This window comes from Crocuta crocuta, unplaced genomic scaffold (assembly GCF_008692635.1).
Source record: "Crocuta crocuta isolate KB4526 unplaced genomic scaffold, BGI_CrCroc_1.0 scaffold223, whole genome shotgun sequence".
Lineage (NCBI taxonomy): Eukaryota > Metazoa > Chordata > Mammalia > Carnivora > Hyaenidae > Crocuta > Crocuta crocuta.
Genome location: NW_027529426.1, coordinates 4,586,496 through 4,606,017, shown reverse-complemented (window position 1 = coordinate 4,606,017; position 19,522 = coordinate 4,586,496). Strand labels below are relative to the sequence as shown.

Sequence of the window (19,522 nt, the reverse complement as noted above, 5' to 3'; positions counted from 1 at the left end):
GGGGCCAAGGACCCAGAGGGGGTCCCACAGGACCAGCCAAGAGGGTCCTTGGCTACACACCGGATAGAAATAGCCAGGAGGGAGTGAGAGTTTATTGAAGATATAGAGAGAGTGCACATACAGGTAGAACATCTGGAAGACTCAGAGAGGAAATGGAAAGAAAGTCTCTTCTTTGTTCCTGGTCTGGAGTTTTTACTGAGGATTGTGGTCTGGTGTATGTATCCTCTCAGGCATCCAAGAACTGGTTAGAAGAAAGACAAGTGTCCAGTTATCCACCATAACTCACCTATTCCTTGGAGCCAAAGGAAGTCTTGGCATTGAGATGTCTAGCACCAATGGTCTAGGATATGCACATGATGGATTTATCCAGTCATTCTCTTACTCCTTTCTTAGATCTTACCTGTTATGTTGGAAGACTAAAGAAATCATTAACTCCTTATCCCTTACAAGGAGGACATGCATTATTTGTACTCTGAGGAACATGTATTGGTGTTAAGTGCTAGAAAGAATAGAAGCAAGAAAAAAGCAAAAAGCAGATTTTTATGGAGTCCTTCCGTTTCCCTCAGTTGAACCAGTTTGGAGTATAATTTCAAATATCTAATAAAGGTGACCGGGCTATTCCATTTCTAGCCCGGAATATAAGACAGCAAAGGAGGCCATTTACAGCACTATGTTTAATAGTGAAACGTGAAATACAGTAAATATCCATCAATTGGGGAATTGATAAATTGTGGATAATCATATAGTGGAATCCTAGAAGGACTTTAAAATGAATGTACTGGATCTACATAAATGATCCTCAAAAATATAATGTTGTATAGGATGTTATTTATACAGTTTTAAAACACTGAAAAACAATTCTGTATAGTATATGCAGATCAAGAGATGAGCAGTAAAAGTATAGAAATATGGGTGGGAAGACATACAACAGGCTGGAGGATAGTGGTTACCTCCGGGGAAGGTGAAGAATAGAAGGGAAAAGACTTCAAACATATCTTTTAACATTTTTTTTCTTTTAAAAGAAGATTCTAGGGGTACCTGGGTGGCTCAATCCCTTAAACGTCCAACTCTTGGTTTTCAGCTCAGGCCATGACTTCACAGTTGGTGAGCTTGAGTCCTGCATCAGGCTCTGCGCTGACATTGAGGAACCTCCTTGGGATTCTCTCTCTTCCTCTCACTGCCTTTCTCTCTCTCTCTCTAAATAAACTTTAAAAAATAATAAATAAAAGAATGTTCTAAAATAAACATGGCAAAGCAGAAAAGTTATTCAATCTTCATATAGTCATAATAGTACCTACCTTTTTCTTATACAAATAAGTATTTGTCATATGATTCTCTGCTTTCCTATATGTTTTAAAGAGTATTTTATTCTTTAATACTCCCGAATATTTTAAACGAATTAAAAAATTGTAAGTTGCAAAAAAAAAATAACAGTTTTTGCAATAAAAAACCTGGTGGGCTTAGAAGCATCGGCATTTCAGTAAAAGGACATAATTTGCAGTCAGCAACAAAACCTGTTGCTGGAGTTACTTGCTCCATATTCTTTTATTGGAAAGGTGTGGTTTGGGTCAAAGTAGAAAAGGACACCAGCCCTGACGACGGAATGTCTGTTTGTGTGACTGCCATTCAGCGCAGCAGGGAAGGGCCGGTGTGGCAAAGGCGCTTGCTTGCCGTCACAGGCATGGGGTTTGTGTCCATGGTACACCAAGACACACCTGTCACACCTTTCGAACAAAATTTGCTAACACAATTGCAGAACTCAGAACGAATCGCTGTTTTTAAAGCTGTATTGTCCCTAACTTCTACGAAATATAAACGTATCCATATATATTTACAAGAAAATGATTATACTATACGTAACACTTGTATAGTGTATACTTGTATACACTATACATAAATTTCCCCTGCCCTACACTTAATATTTTTTTTTAACAATTAGTGTTTTTGTTCAGCTGGTTGATTTTAAATCAGATTACACTCCCACAGACAAGGTAAGGGCACGCTGTTTAACTCACAGTCGAGGCAACGAAAACCCTGGCCGAACCTGAGCGACCCCTTCCCGGGGAAACTGCCCGCAGGGTTTTCCCGGCGCTTTTAAAGGAAGCAAATGAATGCGCTGANGGTCAGAGCCCAGGGCACCCTCTCCCCATTCCCCTTCCCCGGGCGGGCGGGGGAGTGCGAGGACAGCCGCAGGTGGGTGGTGGGGAGACCCTGCCGTGTCTCCTTGTCCTGGTCCCCAACTCCTGCCCACCGCCTTAGTGAGAAGCCATCGACAGGGACTTGGCACCGCGCGCGGGACCCGGGAGGACCGGACTCGGGGGGTGAAGGTCTGGGGAGGCGCGGGAGGCGCGGCCGAGGGCCCTGCGTGGGTGCGGGCGTGTGAGTGTGTGTGTGTGAGTGTGTGTCGCTCCGGGTCCACGCTCATGCACACACCCACACGCCCGCGCTCGGGGTCTGCCCCCTCGGCCGGCCTGAACCTCCGCGGAGACTGCCTTGTGTCCTGAACGTATCCGGTCGCGGCACCAAGCAAGTCTGGAAAAGTTTCTCCAGTGCCCCAGGTCCGAGTCAGAGGCAGGCTGCAGAATCCCTGCCGCCGGGGGCGCAGAGGGAGGAGGTCCCCATAAGGCAAAGTCCTCCATCCCAGGGTTCGCCCGTCCTTGGCCTCGGAAAACCGAGCTCTGGCCTTGACCTCCCAGACAGCCTCATCATCTCTCCTCCTTCAGCTTCACATGCTCTTCCACCCCAGCCAACACGCTAAGCTAGTGCTCCCTGGATTTACATCTCCCGGGCGGAGCCTCCCCCCTGCCCCCAGCTCCCCAGCCCCCTAGGCGCTCGCTCACCGATTTTCTGTCCTGGAATCTGGTGAGTATTTCCAGCCATCTCAGATCTGGCGCCTGAACTTCACCGTCCTTTCCTAGATAGGAAGTTATCTGTGCCCTATTTATCCCATCAGTTCCCATCCTGAGTATTAGGGATACAAGCAGGTGGGCTTCTAAAACCAGTCTCTCTGGAACTCCATCCTGAGATAACTGAGGATACAGCCTCTCTCCTCAGAGGCCTCTCTCTGCACTCTTTTCCTCCTAGTGCCCCTTTCCAATCTCACCCACATTCACTCCCAGCTCTCTCCATCCTTTCCTCCATCAGAACCTGAGCTCAGGAAAGAATCTGCTAACTGCTTACATTCTAAGCTTTAAGCAAAGGAATGAAACTTCCATGGTGGCCTTTGAAGCACAGGAGAGCCAGTGCAGAAGGAATTTGAGGGTGAGTGAGAGCCTTCTAGAAAATCAGAGATTCAGTCCATATAAGTAACCGTTCATTTATAAATCCAGTGTATATCAAATATTCTTCTTCTTTAATCAGCATCAAACAGTGCTCGCTTCGGCAGCACATATACTAATCAGCATCAAACAATGTATTTCAATTCTGTAACTATCTGAGGCTCAGAAACCAAGCTAAGCGCTTGCTGGTCACAGCCCTGGAGGAGGAAATGACACAGAAACAAATACTCCTTATAAATGCCATGGAAGTTAGTGCAAAGTATCACTCTCTCACACGTACACACATACAGCATGGAGGAGGGAGAAATTAACTCTTTGGGAAGAGCGGGGCAAATTAAGGAAAATTTCAAAGTAAGATACACACTGGACATGGAGAGACAAATAGGAGTTTGCAAAGCAGTTGAAGGCAGGGTAGCCCAGGCAGAGGAACCAGATAGGCAACGGCAAGGATGTGGGAATGTTTACAGGCAATAATGCAAAGTCTGGCGAGGCAGGAGTGCAGGGTGTATTAAGAGTTACAGGCGGTGGATAGAGAGATGGGAGCTGAATTATGAGGGGTCACAGATGTCACTCAAAGATGTTTAAACCTAATGGTTTTTAAATGGGAGCAAATAGGTTCTGTTTGTGTTTCAGAAAAACACGTAGGAGCCAGGTGGAGGCTAGACCCGAGGAAAGAGAGGCTGGGGCTTGGGCCGGGGCATTTGTTAAGCTTCACAGAGGGGAACTCTTATAAGCTGATTAACCTCTGATCCAAAGTTTTTGTTCCTGGTCCTTCACTGACCAGCCCCTTTTTACAATTGGGGGCAGTGATTTTTTACAAGGTATCATGTTACCAAACTCATATTTTGCCCAATGAGACCATTTAAAAAGTCGATCCACTGCGCTACTGTTTCATAAAATGAAAGACGTTTTAATACCAAGGAAAGCATGCAGGCTAACCTTGCAAGATGAAGGCAGTCCTTTAATAAATTTAGATTGACAAAAAGCTTGCTATCTTGTCCTCATTTTTCTCTATCATCCCGGACTGACCCCAGTCCTGCAGGTTTTGGTGTTTGGGAACCAAACATCCAGGTCATTTTGTCCAGTTTTTCTACGGAGGAGGAAGCGAGGAAGCCCACCAAGAGTGCGTTGTGTGCCCACAAAGAGGTGGGGAGCAGGGCATGCTCTTTCCACCTCAGAATTCTGTCCCTCTCTCCCCCCACTATTCCTCCATGCCTCCTCCCGGCCCAGCCACACGTTCCTCCTATTTATCTAGAATTCATTCCCAATACTGGGCATTTGTACGTACCCGGGTCCTATCATGCCTGAGTAACCGTATCAAAGCCATTTTCAAGGTTCTCCCTTAGACAAGGTCAGTCTAATTCAGGCACATCTTTCCCTTATTTGTTGTGCCGTTTTCTGCCATCATTTACCCATTTCATGTTAGCTGAAGTTGTTTCCTGGACCTTCATTGACCAAGAATAAAATGAAAACAGATTATTCATTTTCTGAAGGATAGTAGCCACGTCTTCCGCTTTAAACTTATTTTTGGAGCCTATGATGTTGCTGCTCCAATACCTAGCATAGTTCTGGGAACATTTTAGGTGATGAATGAATTTACTCATGAAAAACTAACTTATTCCCAGCCCACAAAGACTCCTTTATATGCCACTCTTCCTCTCCTTGAAGTGCTCTAAAGAAGCCTCCTTGTTTCTGTGGGTTGAATTTCGCTAGCATCGAGGCCACAAGACATGGCTGCAGTGACCAATGTTCCAAACCATAAATCTGGAGAGATTTATAAGTCTGGCTGCTTCTGGGGCACCCAGGTCGACATGGGGACTGTCCTAGGAAACACAGTGTGTGTCACAGCTGTAGTCCTGGTGCACTCTGACAGTCCCTGTGCAGAAACAGCTCTGTATTTACAACACAACAGTTTCTAATGGCCTCAGATAAGAGGGCACTGTCTTAAAACTGGTTTCACCTCTCCTAGCATAACACCCAGAATAAACCAACGTCTATCAGAACAAACAAATGAAAACAAATTTTGGTTTTGGTTTTGGTTTAGAGAAAACGTAGGTCGTTAAATATAGGTTAAAGATACATACAATTAGAAGTTAAAGGGCATCTGAGTGACTCAGTCAGTTAAGCGTCTGACTCTTGATTTCAGCTCGGGTTGTGATCTTTTGGTTCATGGGATCGAGCACCATGTCAGGCTTTGTGCTGACAGCATAGAGCCTGCTTGAGATTCTCTTTCTCCCTCTCTGCTACTCCCCTGTTTACATGTGCTCACTCTCTCTCTCAAAATAAATAAACATTAAAAAAAAAAAAGAAAGTGAAAGTAGGGCTAAATATTATGGTGACCATTTTTATTCTCTAAACTGATGTAAAAATACAATCTTTTTTAAATTTGTAAGTTGTCCATAAATATTTCAAACAGTATGGGTTCAATACCTTATAGTGAATTTGGAGCATTTCTGATGGAATGGTTTCCTGTTGCTGGTGGAATGCAGAGCAGCTCCAGGGAAGAGAGGTTTTTGTCTCTGCAGTTTTTCTGCAATTGAGAACTGACCTAAGTCAACTTGCCATCAGCTTGTTCTTAGAAGCTTGATGAAGTCCTACCTCTCTGTCCTTTAAGGCCTCTGGCATGGACTCTTCTACAGGCAGGACTCAGCTAACCCAATCAGGTTTTGAGATTCTCTCGAAATCAAAGTATAACTAGAAAATCTCTATCTCAAAGAGTACTAAGCTGCTGAACCCAATAGAATCTTATGCCCCAGTAACAGAAGGGCAGGTTGCACCTGTACGTTATTGTTTGCCCGTCCACATATCTTAGGCATCTTCCATTTCACCAGTGAAAAATGGTTTCTAATATCCCTTGTGCAAATTAGCACATCCTGGGGTTTTGACTAAAGGAGGTGAGAGTTAAACCCTCTCTAGAAGTGGACACCCAATTATAGATTTTGAATGCTAACTAAAGCCCTCTGGAGAGTATATTTCTGAATAGGGCACTTCAGATGTTAACCAACCACCCGTAGGCTGTAAATTGCAGCAAACCTGCGTGCATGTCACATGATATATGTGGAAGTATTTTAGAGTATGTTATGAACAGCACTGTGACACATTTGGGGCAAAGCATAATCAACAAAAAAATGCTTTTTATTTGCCCATGGGTGTTTTTTATAGTCAGGTTTATTCTCACATCTCTATTTATAGAAAAGTGAAATCATTTGGAGTACCTTAATAACCCAGATTAATAATAAGGATTTTCAAATTACCGTACGAAGAAATGAAGATATCAGACAGTGTCTATGACCAGCTATTGTTGAATAAAAAATGGGAGCGAAAGTGATGTTGAAGCATCATTTATTCACAGGGCCATTCTTCTAATGCCCCTAGGACCCAGGCAAGGATAGGATAAATTAAAACAAAAATTTTTAGATCATGGCAACCAAGCAATGTTCTAGTCCCTGGGTCAGCAAACATTTTGTAAAGGGCTGGATACTGAATATTTTGGGCTTTGTGACTTTGTGGGCCGTATGGTCTTCTCTGCTACTCAACTGAGCCGTTGTAGTTATAGAGAAGCCGTAGATAGCACATAAACACATGAACATGTGTGTGTCCCAGTAACATCTGATTTACCAGAGCAGCCAGAGGGCAGGATCTCGCCAGCGGGCTATGGTTTGCCAACCCCGAGTCCTAACCCAGTCCTGACTCTGAGATTTTCAAGAAGATTTTATTCATGTACTAAAGGACAGCAGCTTTTCAAGTACTGTCACTCAATTCTTCCTTCCTCCCATGAACCACAGCAACTGCCTTTTCTGGGCACTGACCTTGTTTTATTCTCTCTTTATTTCAACTAGGCATTGACCATATTGATGCACCATCTCCAACCTTGAATATCCTAAACTTTATATATCAGCTAAAGGGAAGTATGCAGGTTTTGCCTTTTCCACCCATAGACTTGTTTATAGGAGTATTATTGCTGAATCCAAGGATTTCTATTTAAAAAGAGACCTTCTAGGGGCAGCTGGGTAGCTCAGTTGGTTAAGTGTCTGATTCTTGATTTTGGCTCAGGTCAGATCTCATGGTTCATGGTTCGAGCCTGGTGGCCGGGCTCCATGTTGATGTTGCAGAGCCTGCTTGGAATTCTCTCTCTCTCTCTCTCTCTCTCTGCCCCTCACCTGCTTGCGTTCTCTCTTTCTAAGAATAAATAAATGAACTTAAAATAAAAGGAAACATTCTAACTTAGTTAACTGGGAGGTGAAGGAACCTCCATATGGTTCACTTGGAACCATTTGCTGTAAGATAGATCTTAAGTAGTAAATGAGGGTAAAGGCATTTTCTGTTTGCTTTCATTTCAAATCACATTTAAAAAGTTTTTAATTCCAATATTGTTAACATCCAGTGCTTCAGGTATACAATATAGTGATTCAACAATTCCATACATCACCTGGTGCTCATCATCACAAGTGTACTTCTTAATCCCTGTCACCTTTTAAACCCCCCCCCCACCTCCCTTCTGGTATCATCAGTTCTCTATAGTTTAGAGTCTGTTTCTTGGTTTCCCTCTCCCTCTCTCTTTTTTTCTTTGCTTGTTTGTTTTGTTCCTTAAATTCCACGCGTGTGTGAAGTCATATAGTATTTGTCTTTATCTGACAGACCTGTTTCACTTAGCATCATATGCTAGCTCTATCCAGAAAGTTGTTGCAAATGACAAGATTTCATTCTTTTTTTTCTGGTTGAATTGTATAAATAGATATTTGCCACATCTTTGTCCATGCATCTACTGATGGACACTTGGGCTGGTTCCTTAGTTTCGCTATTGTAAATAATGCTGCTATAAACATAGGGGTCCACCTTCAATCTAGTTATCATACGACTGGGTATTTGCCCCCAAAATGCAAAAACACTAATTCAAATTACATTTTAATTTTAAGTCTCCAAAAATATTTCTAAAACAACATACAGATTTGTTGAGCCTCCCACTATGTTTAAGAAGCCATGTGAAGTGCTATGTAAAATATGAAAACAAAACAAGAGAGATCCTTTTCTTCATGGAATTTACAATATACTATAATAGGAAAAGATTCAAGTGACTCTAAACCAAAGGCGAGTATAAGTGTCCAAGGTGAGAGAGATGCAAAGCACTCTGGCAGTTCAGAGGAAGAAAAATTATATCCAGTTGGGAAGAATGAATAATGGAGGCAGTGCTTATTTTAAGTGGGTCTTAAATGTGTTAAAACAGCATATTGAACTAACAACCACATGAGGGTCTTTTGTGAAGGTCAGGCATTGCACAGATACTTACATTGTCTTGGTTCGGGTTTTGGAAGAGAATAGTGAGAGATAAACATAGTGGGAACAGAGTACAGAGGTGCTTGGATGCCAGCTGAAGCTTCCCGCCTCATCCTAATAGCAAGTGGAAGGCCCCTAAGGATGTATGAACAGAAGGGTGAGGGGTGGGGAAGCAGAAGGGAGAGCAGTAGAGAGCTGAGTCCAGTGTTGAAGTCATCAACGTGAACCATAACAAGAACCTGATCTAGAGTGGTGGTGGTGAATAGAAGAAAAAGAAAAGGCATGAATTCTGAATAAAGAGCCTCTAGGATTTGGGCACAGGGAGAGAAGAGGCTGGTGGCACTGCAGTTGGGCTCTGACATGGTTCAGATCTCAAATCTGTCACTTACTGAAAGTATGACTTCTGAGCCTCAGTTGCTCATCTGTAAAATGGAGCTTTAATAGCTAACTCACAGGAGAGAATACATGTAAGGAGCCTAGACTTGGTAGGCACTCCATAATGTATAGGTATCGATATTCTGTATTCTTGAGGGAGTGAAGGTTTAGTTAATGACAGCCCTGAGGTTTTAAGCCTAGGTCATTGGGGAAATCAAGGCACCATTAAAAGAAACACAAAAGTCAACAGGAAGAACTAGTATTAACAGTAAGACAACATGTGGGGCACCTGGGTGGCTCCAGTCGGTTAAGAGTCTGACTTTGGCTCAGGTCCTGATCTCACAGTTCATGGCTTCAAGCCCCACGTCGGGCTCTGTTCTGACAGCTAGCTCAGAGCCTGGAGCCTGTTTCAGATTCCGTGTCTCCCTGTCTCTCTGACCCTTCCCTGCTCATGCTGTCTCTCTCTTTTTTTTAATTAAAAAAAACCAAAACAGTAAGACAACAAGTTTCCTTTTGGATGGGAACAATTGTCCAGCAGGCCATTAGAACTACTTATCCAGAAGTAAAATTTTTTTAATAACAGCATTATTAACATTTGACATTATAGGTTATATGTATTATATATATTCTTAATATATTGAGATATAATTCACATACCACAAAGTTCACTCCTTGAATTTTGAAAGTTCAGTGGTCTTCATATATTTACACAGCTGTACAGCCATTACCACTGTCTAATTTTAGAACATTTTCCTTGCGCACAAAAGAAATCCGGGACCCATTAGCAGTCAGTCCCTCCTCATTCCCCTTCCCCTCAGTTCCTGTAAACCACTAAATTACTTTCCATCTCAATAGAATGAGGTAGATGTTTGAAACTCACCACATGACAGTGGTGTGCGAAACTGTGAGAAAGGAATGTGATTCACCAAAGAAGAGAATATAGTACAAGAAAAGATAATGGCCAGACAACCTTGGGGAATGGCTATGCGAGGGGACCAGCGGGTTACATGTGCACGTGATCCTAACCCCTTACCTCCGTGTAGCCAGTATGTTAAATGGGTTCTTAGTGTGGCTTTCCTGACAACTGAGGTTTGATCAATTGGTAAACACTGAGGTCAACAAAAATACCCACTGATTTGATTGAGACTTGACTTCTGGTATATTGAGAACCCTGTGTCATCATTTTAGCCTAAAAAAATTATCATCCTGGGGCAACTGGGTGGCTCAGTTGTTTGAGCACCTGACTTGATTTCAGCTTAGGTCATGTTCCCTGGGTTGTGGGATTGAGCCCCACATCAGGCCCCACACTAAGCATGGAGCCTGCTTGAGATTCTCTCTCTCTCTCTCTCTCTCTCTCTCTCTCTCTCTCTCCCCCCCCCCCCGTGCCCCTCTCCCCAGTTCTCTCTCTCTCTAAAATAAAAATTTTTAATTTTTTAAAAAAAATGAAAATTATCATCTTGAACTAGCCTTTAGATCTGTACTATCCAGTAAGGTAGCCACTAGCCATACATGCCTATGTAAAATGTAAAATGAAATCGTTTAAAAGTTCTGTTGAATGGTGCTGTTCTACGTGATACAATACCTTGCAAGCCTGGTAAAGAGTTTTCTGCTTTGTAGGTAATTTCATAATAATGACATTCCTCATTTGACTTAATACCTCGCTTCTTTCCCTTCCAATTCATCCTGTGTTTCCCGGTATAAACTCTTGTTAAACAGAGGCCAGGCCTACACCAGCTGGTGTCCAACAAAGCACACTCACATGTATATATGTTGTTTTCTCAGTGTGAATCTCTGATGACACCACAAAGTTAAATGTCAAGTAGTTTTTGATGAGCTCTATTTTCTATTTATTCTCTTTATTGCTATAATTATAATTAATAAAGTGATATTAAATACTTTCACAGACATAGATAATACTCATAGTTCCCATATACAAATCCCCACATACCAAGTCTGAGATCTATGAATGTTTAGAGATAGCACTATACAGTTGTATTAGTTTCCTACTGCTGCTGTAACAAATTGCAACAGACTTAGCGGCTTATAACAATACAAACTTTTTCTCTTACAGTTCTGGACATCAGAAGTCCAAAACTGGTTTTCAGTGGGCTAAAGTCAGGGTGTTGGTAGGCCTGGTTTCTTTTGGTATCTCTGAGGGGAGAAAGGTTTCCTTGACATTTTTTAGCTTGTGTGGCCGNCCCCCTTCCTCTTGGTCATCTCAGTCTCTGTGCCTGTTCTCTCTTTACCTTTTCCTCTCTGTAATCATATCTCCTTTAGCCTCTCTCTAAGGACACTTATGGTTTCATTTAGGACACATCCAAATAACCCAGGATAATCCCCCCATCCCAAGATCCTTAATTTAACCATCTATGTGAAATCCCCTTTGCTATGTAAGGAAACATTCACAGGGTCCAAGGAATAGGACATGGATACCCGTGGGGGCCATTATTCAGCCTACCCCAAGGTTACATAAAGTTTCTTATTGGTAGAAGAAAGTTTACCCCTCCCAGATTTAATTATTTGGGGCTTTGAATTCAAGTTCAACAATTCTGATTAAAGCCGAAATATTTGTTTGTAATCACATTGACAGATAAAATGTCTGACGATGCCGGTGACACCTCAGCCACTGGAGACAAAGCAGAAATTCCCAAGATGCCCAATACCGAGTTTTTACCCAAAGAGACGGAAGCACACTGTGATTCAGCTACGATTTCAAATGAGCCGACACCAGCTGATGCCAAAGGAGATGGGCATGAAAATGCAACCATTCAGTGTACAGAGGCTGCGGACACTGGGCGCCCCGAGCAGCCCCAGCACAGCGGTGCCGCTCAGCATCCTCCCAATGGAGAAGTGACTGAGGATGCGCTTGCTGAATGCATTGACTCTGTCAGCCTCGAGGCCGAACCTGGGTCTGAAATACCCCTGAAAGAGCAGAATAATCCGGTAGGAGTGGTTCATTTGATTCAGTTCAATCTGAGTTCTTATTGACACCTACCGTGGGCACAGATTTGTGCCAAGTTCTGTGGGTGGGGATTCAGAATATACTATGGCATCACCTCTGTCAGCGAAAGTGGTGGTGAGAAAAGGCATATACGAGAATAATTGGTCACTGTAATATTTTGTATTTTGATCATTATAGTAATACTAGTAACAGCCACTGATGACTAGACACATCATAATGCCAGGCACCCCGCCAGCCACTTTCATGTCATGTAATTCACTCCATACACCTGTTCTTTGAGGTTCTGAGATGGACGTTATTAACCTTAATTTATAGATGAGGCAATCAGGCTTGGAGATAGTAAGGAGCTTAGTAAGATATTAAGCTACTTGGTAATAAGTGGAAGATATTGAAATATTGAACATAATAAGTCCAAGTTATTAATGAGCCTGATTCCACCCTAAACAAGTCAGTGTTTCTTTAATAACACTTAAATTTTAACACATATTTACAAATCCACTGTGCGGATCTTTACAAATCCACATTCAGATCACTGTTTGATCATCAATTATACCACCTTCCAAAGGACCAGAGGCAGAGCATGTTCACTGCCCTTCCCTTCAGTGTCCGCACCTGTCTTTCAGAGGATAAGATAGACCAGTGTCTCCAAATTGGTACCTTGTACGATATCAGTGTGACCATCGAGCTGGATTTTCTTGGCATCTTCACCTTCATCCATGTGGGGACCTGTGGGGATGGAGAGGCTCTCAGCATGAAAGAAGGAGGCAGGCCACTCCCCTTTCAGTCCTGCACCTTCCACGGGGATGACAGAATGCGAGAATGGCGGTTTTTCCTCAGCCAGGCCCCAGCCCTGCCCATCTAAAGTGTGCCACCACAGGTCACCTCCTTGAAGGGACATTACTGCATGCAATGAAGGGAGGAAACTAAACAGGGAAGCAGCGCTGGACATTCCCTTTTGAACCTTTTAATCTGAGCAAGGCACCTAATTTCTCTGTGCCTCAGTTTTTCCCTCTATAAAATGAGGACGTTACACATGAAGAGCATTAGGTATACTTCTGGCTGATGTTTTGTGATTCTTTTATTCAAAGTCAGGCTTCTTGTGCCTCCATTTCCTCAAGGGGTTTGACTCTTAGAACTGTTCTAAGATGAGATGGACTTCCTCAGGGAAGAGGGGGTTTCCAGTGGCTCGAGATGTTTAAACAAAAGTAAACAGTGGTTTTGCAGGGATGTCATGGAGGAGATCTGAGGACTAGCTGAGAGTTTGAATGACATCAGGTAAACATACAGGGAAAATTCTGTTTGTGAGTTCCAAGGTTCACAGACTTCAGAGCCAGTCATGAACCCCCTAAGGGATTAAACACTCCTAGACCAGAGGTTCTCAATTCTAGCTGAACATTTTAACCACTGGGAAAGGTTTAAAAAATGTTCGGGGCACTGGGTGGCTCAGTAGGTTAAGCATCCAACGTCGGCTCAGGTCATGATCTCATGGTTCCTGAGTTTGAGCCCCGCATCGGGCTCTGTGCTCACAGCTCGGAGTGTGGACCCTGCTTCAGATTCTGTGTTTCCCTCTCTTTCGTCCCCTACCGTACTCACACTCTGCCTCTCTCTCAAAAATAAACAAATATTAAAAAAAAAAAACAAAACTAATGCCAGACTACTATATTAGTCTGGGTTCTCTAGAGAAATGGAGCCAATTGGGTATATATTTAAAAATCCTATACCTTTATGTAACCTGACTCTGGAAACTGTTTTCCCTGCATGCTTTCTATTGTGGGAAGCATTGGTTCTCAATTTTTATTATAAATGCTGTTAATAAATATCTTTGTACACTAAGAAAACCATATTTTCCACACCATTGTGACCTGAGATGACCTAAAGAAACTATACTAGCTCCACTAATTCGAGATATACGTTCCTAATGGATAGATTATACATTCCAATTTCAGGCTTCTTTTTTTTTTTTAATGTTAATTTTTGAAAGAGAGATAGAGACAGAGTGCAAGCAGGGGAGGGGCGCGCGCACACACACACACACACACACACACAGAATCTGAAGAGGTTCAAGGCTCCGAGCTGTCAGCACAAAGCCCAACTTGGGGTTCAAATTCACCAACTGCAAGATCATGACCTGAGCCTAAGTTGGATGCTTTACTGACTGAGCCACCCGGGCACCCTTCCAATTTCAGACTTATAATAATGATAATAAGACTGCTAATAATAAAGCTACCACCCAAAAAAAGTCAGCATGCTCCTACCTCTTTTCCTTCTTAATTTTTTGAGCAAACTGAATGAATCCTCCTTTGAAAGCACTTTATAAACCTCCTTAATGCTCTAGGGTTAGAGCCAATTAGTAGACAAATGTTGCCCTCCTTTTCTTGCATGACACTGATAGTTTTCAAGGACTTGGAAAGGAGAGCATTTCTTTTTAATGAAGCATCACTAAAGTATCTGGATGGAAGTACAAATATTGGCCGCAGGGTTGGGACCATGGCTCTGGATGTATGTGTTTGGCATATTGCACCAGGAGCTCAGTGAAACCAAGACACGGGAGGAATGCCCATCAGTATGTTTGTTCTAAGAAGGTAGAAAGCCGATATGGCTGGTGGAAGGGCCTTGAGGGAAGAGGATATCTCTTCCACCCAGGTCATATGTAAACCCATCTAAGTAGNTTCAACCATCTCTCTTGGTAACCTATTCTTTTAAATTAATATTGGAAGTCACTTTTGTGTGGTCTTCAAGCATTGTCCATTTGCTATTTTATTGCCCTTGTTGGATACTTATTAAAAAAAATCCTTAGCAATGATGAAAACATATTTTTCTGTTGATCCAGAAGAGAATTAATTTTACAGAAAATCTTGAATCAAAAATTCATTTACAAGTTGACTGTTTGGATCTTGAACACAGATCCCTTGAGGAACGGCGGGTCCCATAGGAAAACACCCAGTGCAAAAGCTGACTTGATCCCAGGTATATCTGAGCCTTAAAAAAATCTCATTATCCCTTTAAACAAGCTTCTTTGGGAAAATAACACTTTTAAAGGGAAAAAAACTTTGCAGAGTAGCCTTTGAGAATGCATAAACCATTATCTTCTAGGACACAGTGGATTTTGTGATAATGTGCTTAGATGGGTATATGTTTTTTCTTTAAGTAACTTGTATCTGCATAGTTATTTGGGGTCCGAGTCCCCTTAAAATCCACATTATTAGCTTCACCTTTGCCTGAGTCAGTCCAGTGGCTGTTACCTGGCGTGACTCAGAGGGGCCAAGAGAAGAGGAAGAGGCCAGTGGTTCTGCCAGCTTCCAGCTAACTCCTCTGCTTTGAGGGACCACACCACTGACAGTTTATGTGCTCAGAGAAGCCATCTCTGTCTTTGATGCTGCTTCTTTTTCTCGTCCATTCCAATGTGCAGACTAGAGGTCACTGAGCTGAGACTTCCTGCAGGATCTTCTCTACTCTACAGCATCCATGAGAGATGGCCCCCCAAACTTACTTGAACATTGGAGGTTAGACTGGACTCTCTAAGGCCTCTACCAGCTTCATGACACCACGTGTTGTGCCTAGGGATCTGAGTGGAGGAATCTGAGTGGAGTGCAGTCTAGTTGGAGAAGGGAGTATTGTATACAAGTCATTATAGCCTGTCCTATAGTACTAGATAAGACACACACAAGGGAAGCCTTAGATGGGGCACTTATATTCATCTTCAGGAAGTGAGACGTCTTCAGCCTTAATTTAGAGATGTTTGTCTTAAAGTGCGAGTCAGGAGTGACATTTATTTCCAGAGATTTTCTGGGAACTTATTAGATACTGGCCTATCAGCTCTTATAAGATCCAATCTAGATCAAATTTCCCTAAGTTCTTAACCCCAAAAAATGACCCAGAATGGGAAAAAAGTCATCTCTATTGTTCAACATCAATACATAAGCCCAGTTATGAAAGTAAAGAATTCTAATGTTACCACTAAGGGGACTCGCAAAGGAAAACATAAACTACCACTGGGTAGTTCTCTCCCTAGAAAGGAAAAAGAGAATATATTAAGAGCCATAAAATTGCTGTCAAGGGAAACAAAGAAGAGAGAACATAGACGAAGATGCACAGATGGCAGATTTTTGCCTCTTAAATGAATAAGTAGAGTTTGCTTCTGTTTTTGTTGTTGTTGTTGTTTTGTTTTGTTTTTTGTTTTTGAGTATTTCCTCCTTTAAGGCTACTCTACATGATAGTACTCATTTTTTTGCTTTGGTGAATGCTGGTGCCATTTGGCCATATAGGGCAATACTTCCTAAATCTGGTGGTATATTGGAATAACCTGGGGAGCTTGTTAAAAATCTCAGCTCTACACTGAGATTCTTATTCAAAAGATCACAGTGGAAGCTAAGACTGTATTTTATAATTTTTTTAAAAATTTATTTGAGAAAGAGAGAAGGGGAGGGGCAGAGAGAGAATCCTAAGCATGCTTTGCACTGTCAGCACAGAGCCCCATATGGGGCTCAATCCCATGACCCTGAGATTATGACCTGAGCTGAAACCAAGAGTCAGATGCTTAACTGACTGAGCCACCCAGGCTGCCCAAGATTCTGTGTTTTAATAAGATACCCCAAATGTTAATCTTTTTAATTTTTTTTAATGTTTTATTTATTTCTGAGAGAGAGAGAGAGACAGCGTGAGCAGAGGAGGGTCAGAGAGAGAGGGAGACACAGAATCTGAAGCAGACTCCAGCCTCTGAGCTGTCAGCACAGAGCCTGACAAGGGGCTTGAACCCACGAACTGTGAGATCATGACCTGAGCTGAAATCGGAGCCACCCAGATGCCCCAGCCCAAATGATACTCTTGTAGTCAGTCTGTGGACCAGTGTTGGGGAACCACTAATGCTAGGATGCAGAAACAGCTGATCGAAGAACTGGGTGAGATTGAGAAGATGGTGAGTTCGGCAGTGAACATGCCGTGGGACAGCCACCTGTGTGAGCAGTTGGTTATCACAGCCTGAAGCCTGAGAGAGAGATTTGGAGGCCATTAATACTGGGATGTTATTTAAGAAATGGGAGTGGGTGAGATTGCCTAAGTGTTATATGTAAATAAGGAAGCGCAGAGGCCAAGGACTTGGCCCTGGAAGGCTCCTGTCCCTAAGCCAATTTGGCTCTTAGATTCTTTTTCAAAGATTGTGGTAAGCAGCAAAGCAGTTGAGATGGCAAGAATTATCTCTCCTTTTCACAATCCTACCATCACATTCTGTGAGGGAAATCAATCACAGATTTCACTATACCACACTGACATTTTAAAATTGAACATTAATTAAGAAAATTAAAAACAGATCATGAAAACTGTTTACGTGTAGGCTTGAGAATGTCCCATTGTTCTGTCCTTTTGGGTGCTTTGACCACCACCCTGAATTATTTCACTTAAGACAAATGCCTAAAATTCTAGAGGCAGAGTTTTCTTCCCTTAGAGCTGGCATCAAAAAACTAGAGTTCCCTGAAGTTCAGAGCTGGATAAAACACGATTTCTCACAGGGCAAAAGCCTATCTTATCCCTTATTAATAAAAAGATAGAGGCTCTAAAATAAATATAACCATCTGTAAACCTTGAATACCTTTAATATCACCATGTAGAACCCCTTTCAGATATTCAGAATGCTATTTAGTAAATAGTTCATTAGTTAAAAACCACTTCTGCAGGTGTTCCTGGGTGGCTCAGTTGGTTAAGCCTCCAACTTGATCTCATGTCATGATCTCACAGTTTGTAGGTTCGAGCCCAGCATCGGGCTCTGTGCTGACGGCTCAGAGCCTGGGGCCTGTCTTCAGATTCTGTGTCTCCCTCTCTCTCTGACCCTCTCCTTCTCATGCTGTCTCTACCTCTCTCTCTCAAAAATAAATAAAACATTAAAAAAATTTTTTTTAATAAAAGCATTTCCTTTAAAAAAAAAAAAAGAAAAAAAGCACTTCTGTAATTCAGTATGTTAATTAGCAAAGCATCAGGTGTTAATAAAAATACAGATAATGGAAATGCTCATTATATATGTCTCAGGAGTATGGTCTTCATGATTAGGGTGCCAGCTGATCACCCTGAACTATGCATATTTTATTAAGATGCTGGAAGCACTTGGATTGTATCTTAATACGATATGCATTTGGTGACTTTCTATCGTAGACTGAAATCATAAAAGTTAAAGATGGACCAAAAAAGTAAGAGTCAGAAGATAGGGCATGGAAGCCATGAGTAAAGAGTATTTTAAGAAGGTATAAGTAGTTAAGCTTCAGATGCCAGTGAAAGGTCAAAAAACAAAATAACTACAATGAGTCCATGACTTTGGCCACAAGAAAGCCAATGTGGCATTCATGAGAATGGTTTCGTGAAGTAGTGGTGGCCATGGGAGAGTACTGTGGCAGATGGAGTAATGAAGGGGGGTAGATACAGCAGGTAGGCACTTTTTGTAAGAGGTGAAGAAGCAAGATGTGGGGCAGAAACCAGATAAGTTTGAGACAAAACTTTCTGTCCTTGTGATTTTCATTTGTAGGTTTGAAGATGGAGGAATCATGTACATGGTTCAATGTGGGAAGTAGCAGGTAGAGAAAGGTTGAAAAGCCAGGAGAGAGGAGAGAGGGGAAGACCAACCTACCCAGGCCCAGCAGAGTTCACGTGGAGGGATAATTTTAACTAAGAGGAAGACATCACTTCCATGATGCTAGAAGGGAAGGAGGTAATTGCGAGTGAGGGGTGCAGTTAGGTCAAATTTGTGTTTAGATAGGTATTTGGTGAGGCTGGTGTGTATTTTGTGCATAAAAAGGACTGCTCAGACTTTTAATTTCGTTTTAAGCAATTAGTGGTCAATGTATTAAGTTATAAATTCAAAAATGCAATTCTTCCTAGGCTTTGTGTTCATCTCACAAATCTTATTCTATTTGGAAGTCTAGCAAAATTGACACTTTCAAGGGGCTTTTGATGAATGGTTGGTCGTTTTTATGAACTTAAATATGTTCAAATATTTTTAAATTGTGTCTATATAAATTTAATATATTCTGTTTTCTGTTTTAAGTACCTCATTTATCTACTCAAACAAAATCTTGCTGAGTGCATAGGAAGTGCTATAAACCTATTAAATAATGGAGTGGACCTAAAGACCTGTTAGATGTCATGATTCTATGCATCAATGTAGGAAGATTTCAACTTAACACCGGAAGTCTTAATCATTCAATTATCCATTTTAAATTGTCTTTTAAAGGTTCACTCTAATTTCTTAAACAATGTGCAGAAAAGACCAAATATACATAAAAATATTAATAGCATGACTTTGATGCTTTAAACCTTTCAATTTTAATTTTGAATATTCCCAGAGTTGAATGATGGCATACTCACTGAGGAAGAAAATTACCTGGAAATAACTGAGGCCATATTTAAGCAAATATTTTGACAGAACTGCAGGCATCCAGAGCAATTTACACCTTCCCTGAATGTCACACGGAGCCCCTTTTTAGAGCAGCTATGTCATCGGTAACAAAACTTAAAAAGGGTTCGGTCTCACAGATGCAAGCTGTGTGTAATACCTAATTCTTGATTTACTCAAGACGTATGACAATCAGGTTGTTGTAAACAACAGGCACCTCTATTTCCATCTAAATGTTAAAGGCCTTTGAATTCCATG

The 19,522-nt window shown here is 41.9% G+C and overlaps 1 protein-coding gene across 1 annotated transcript in view; it reads left to right on the top strand.

Annotated features, from left to right (window-relative positions):
• Nucleotides 1-3,148: 3,148 nt before the first annotated feature.
• Nucleotides 3,149-19,522, top strand: part of FAM114A1 (family with sequence similarity 114 member A1) — a 67,295-nt gene continuing 50,921 nt past the window's right edge. Inside the window, exons 1-2 of the mRNA XM_077758944.1 lie at nt 3,149-3,261; nt 11,518-11,870. Coding sequence (XP_077615070.1) covers nt 11,523-11,870 — 348 coding nt within the window. The 5' untranslated portion in view covers nt 3,149-3,261; nt 11,518-11,522. The remainder of the gene's footprint in view (nt 3,262-11,517; nt 11,871-19,522) is intronic.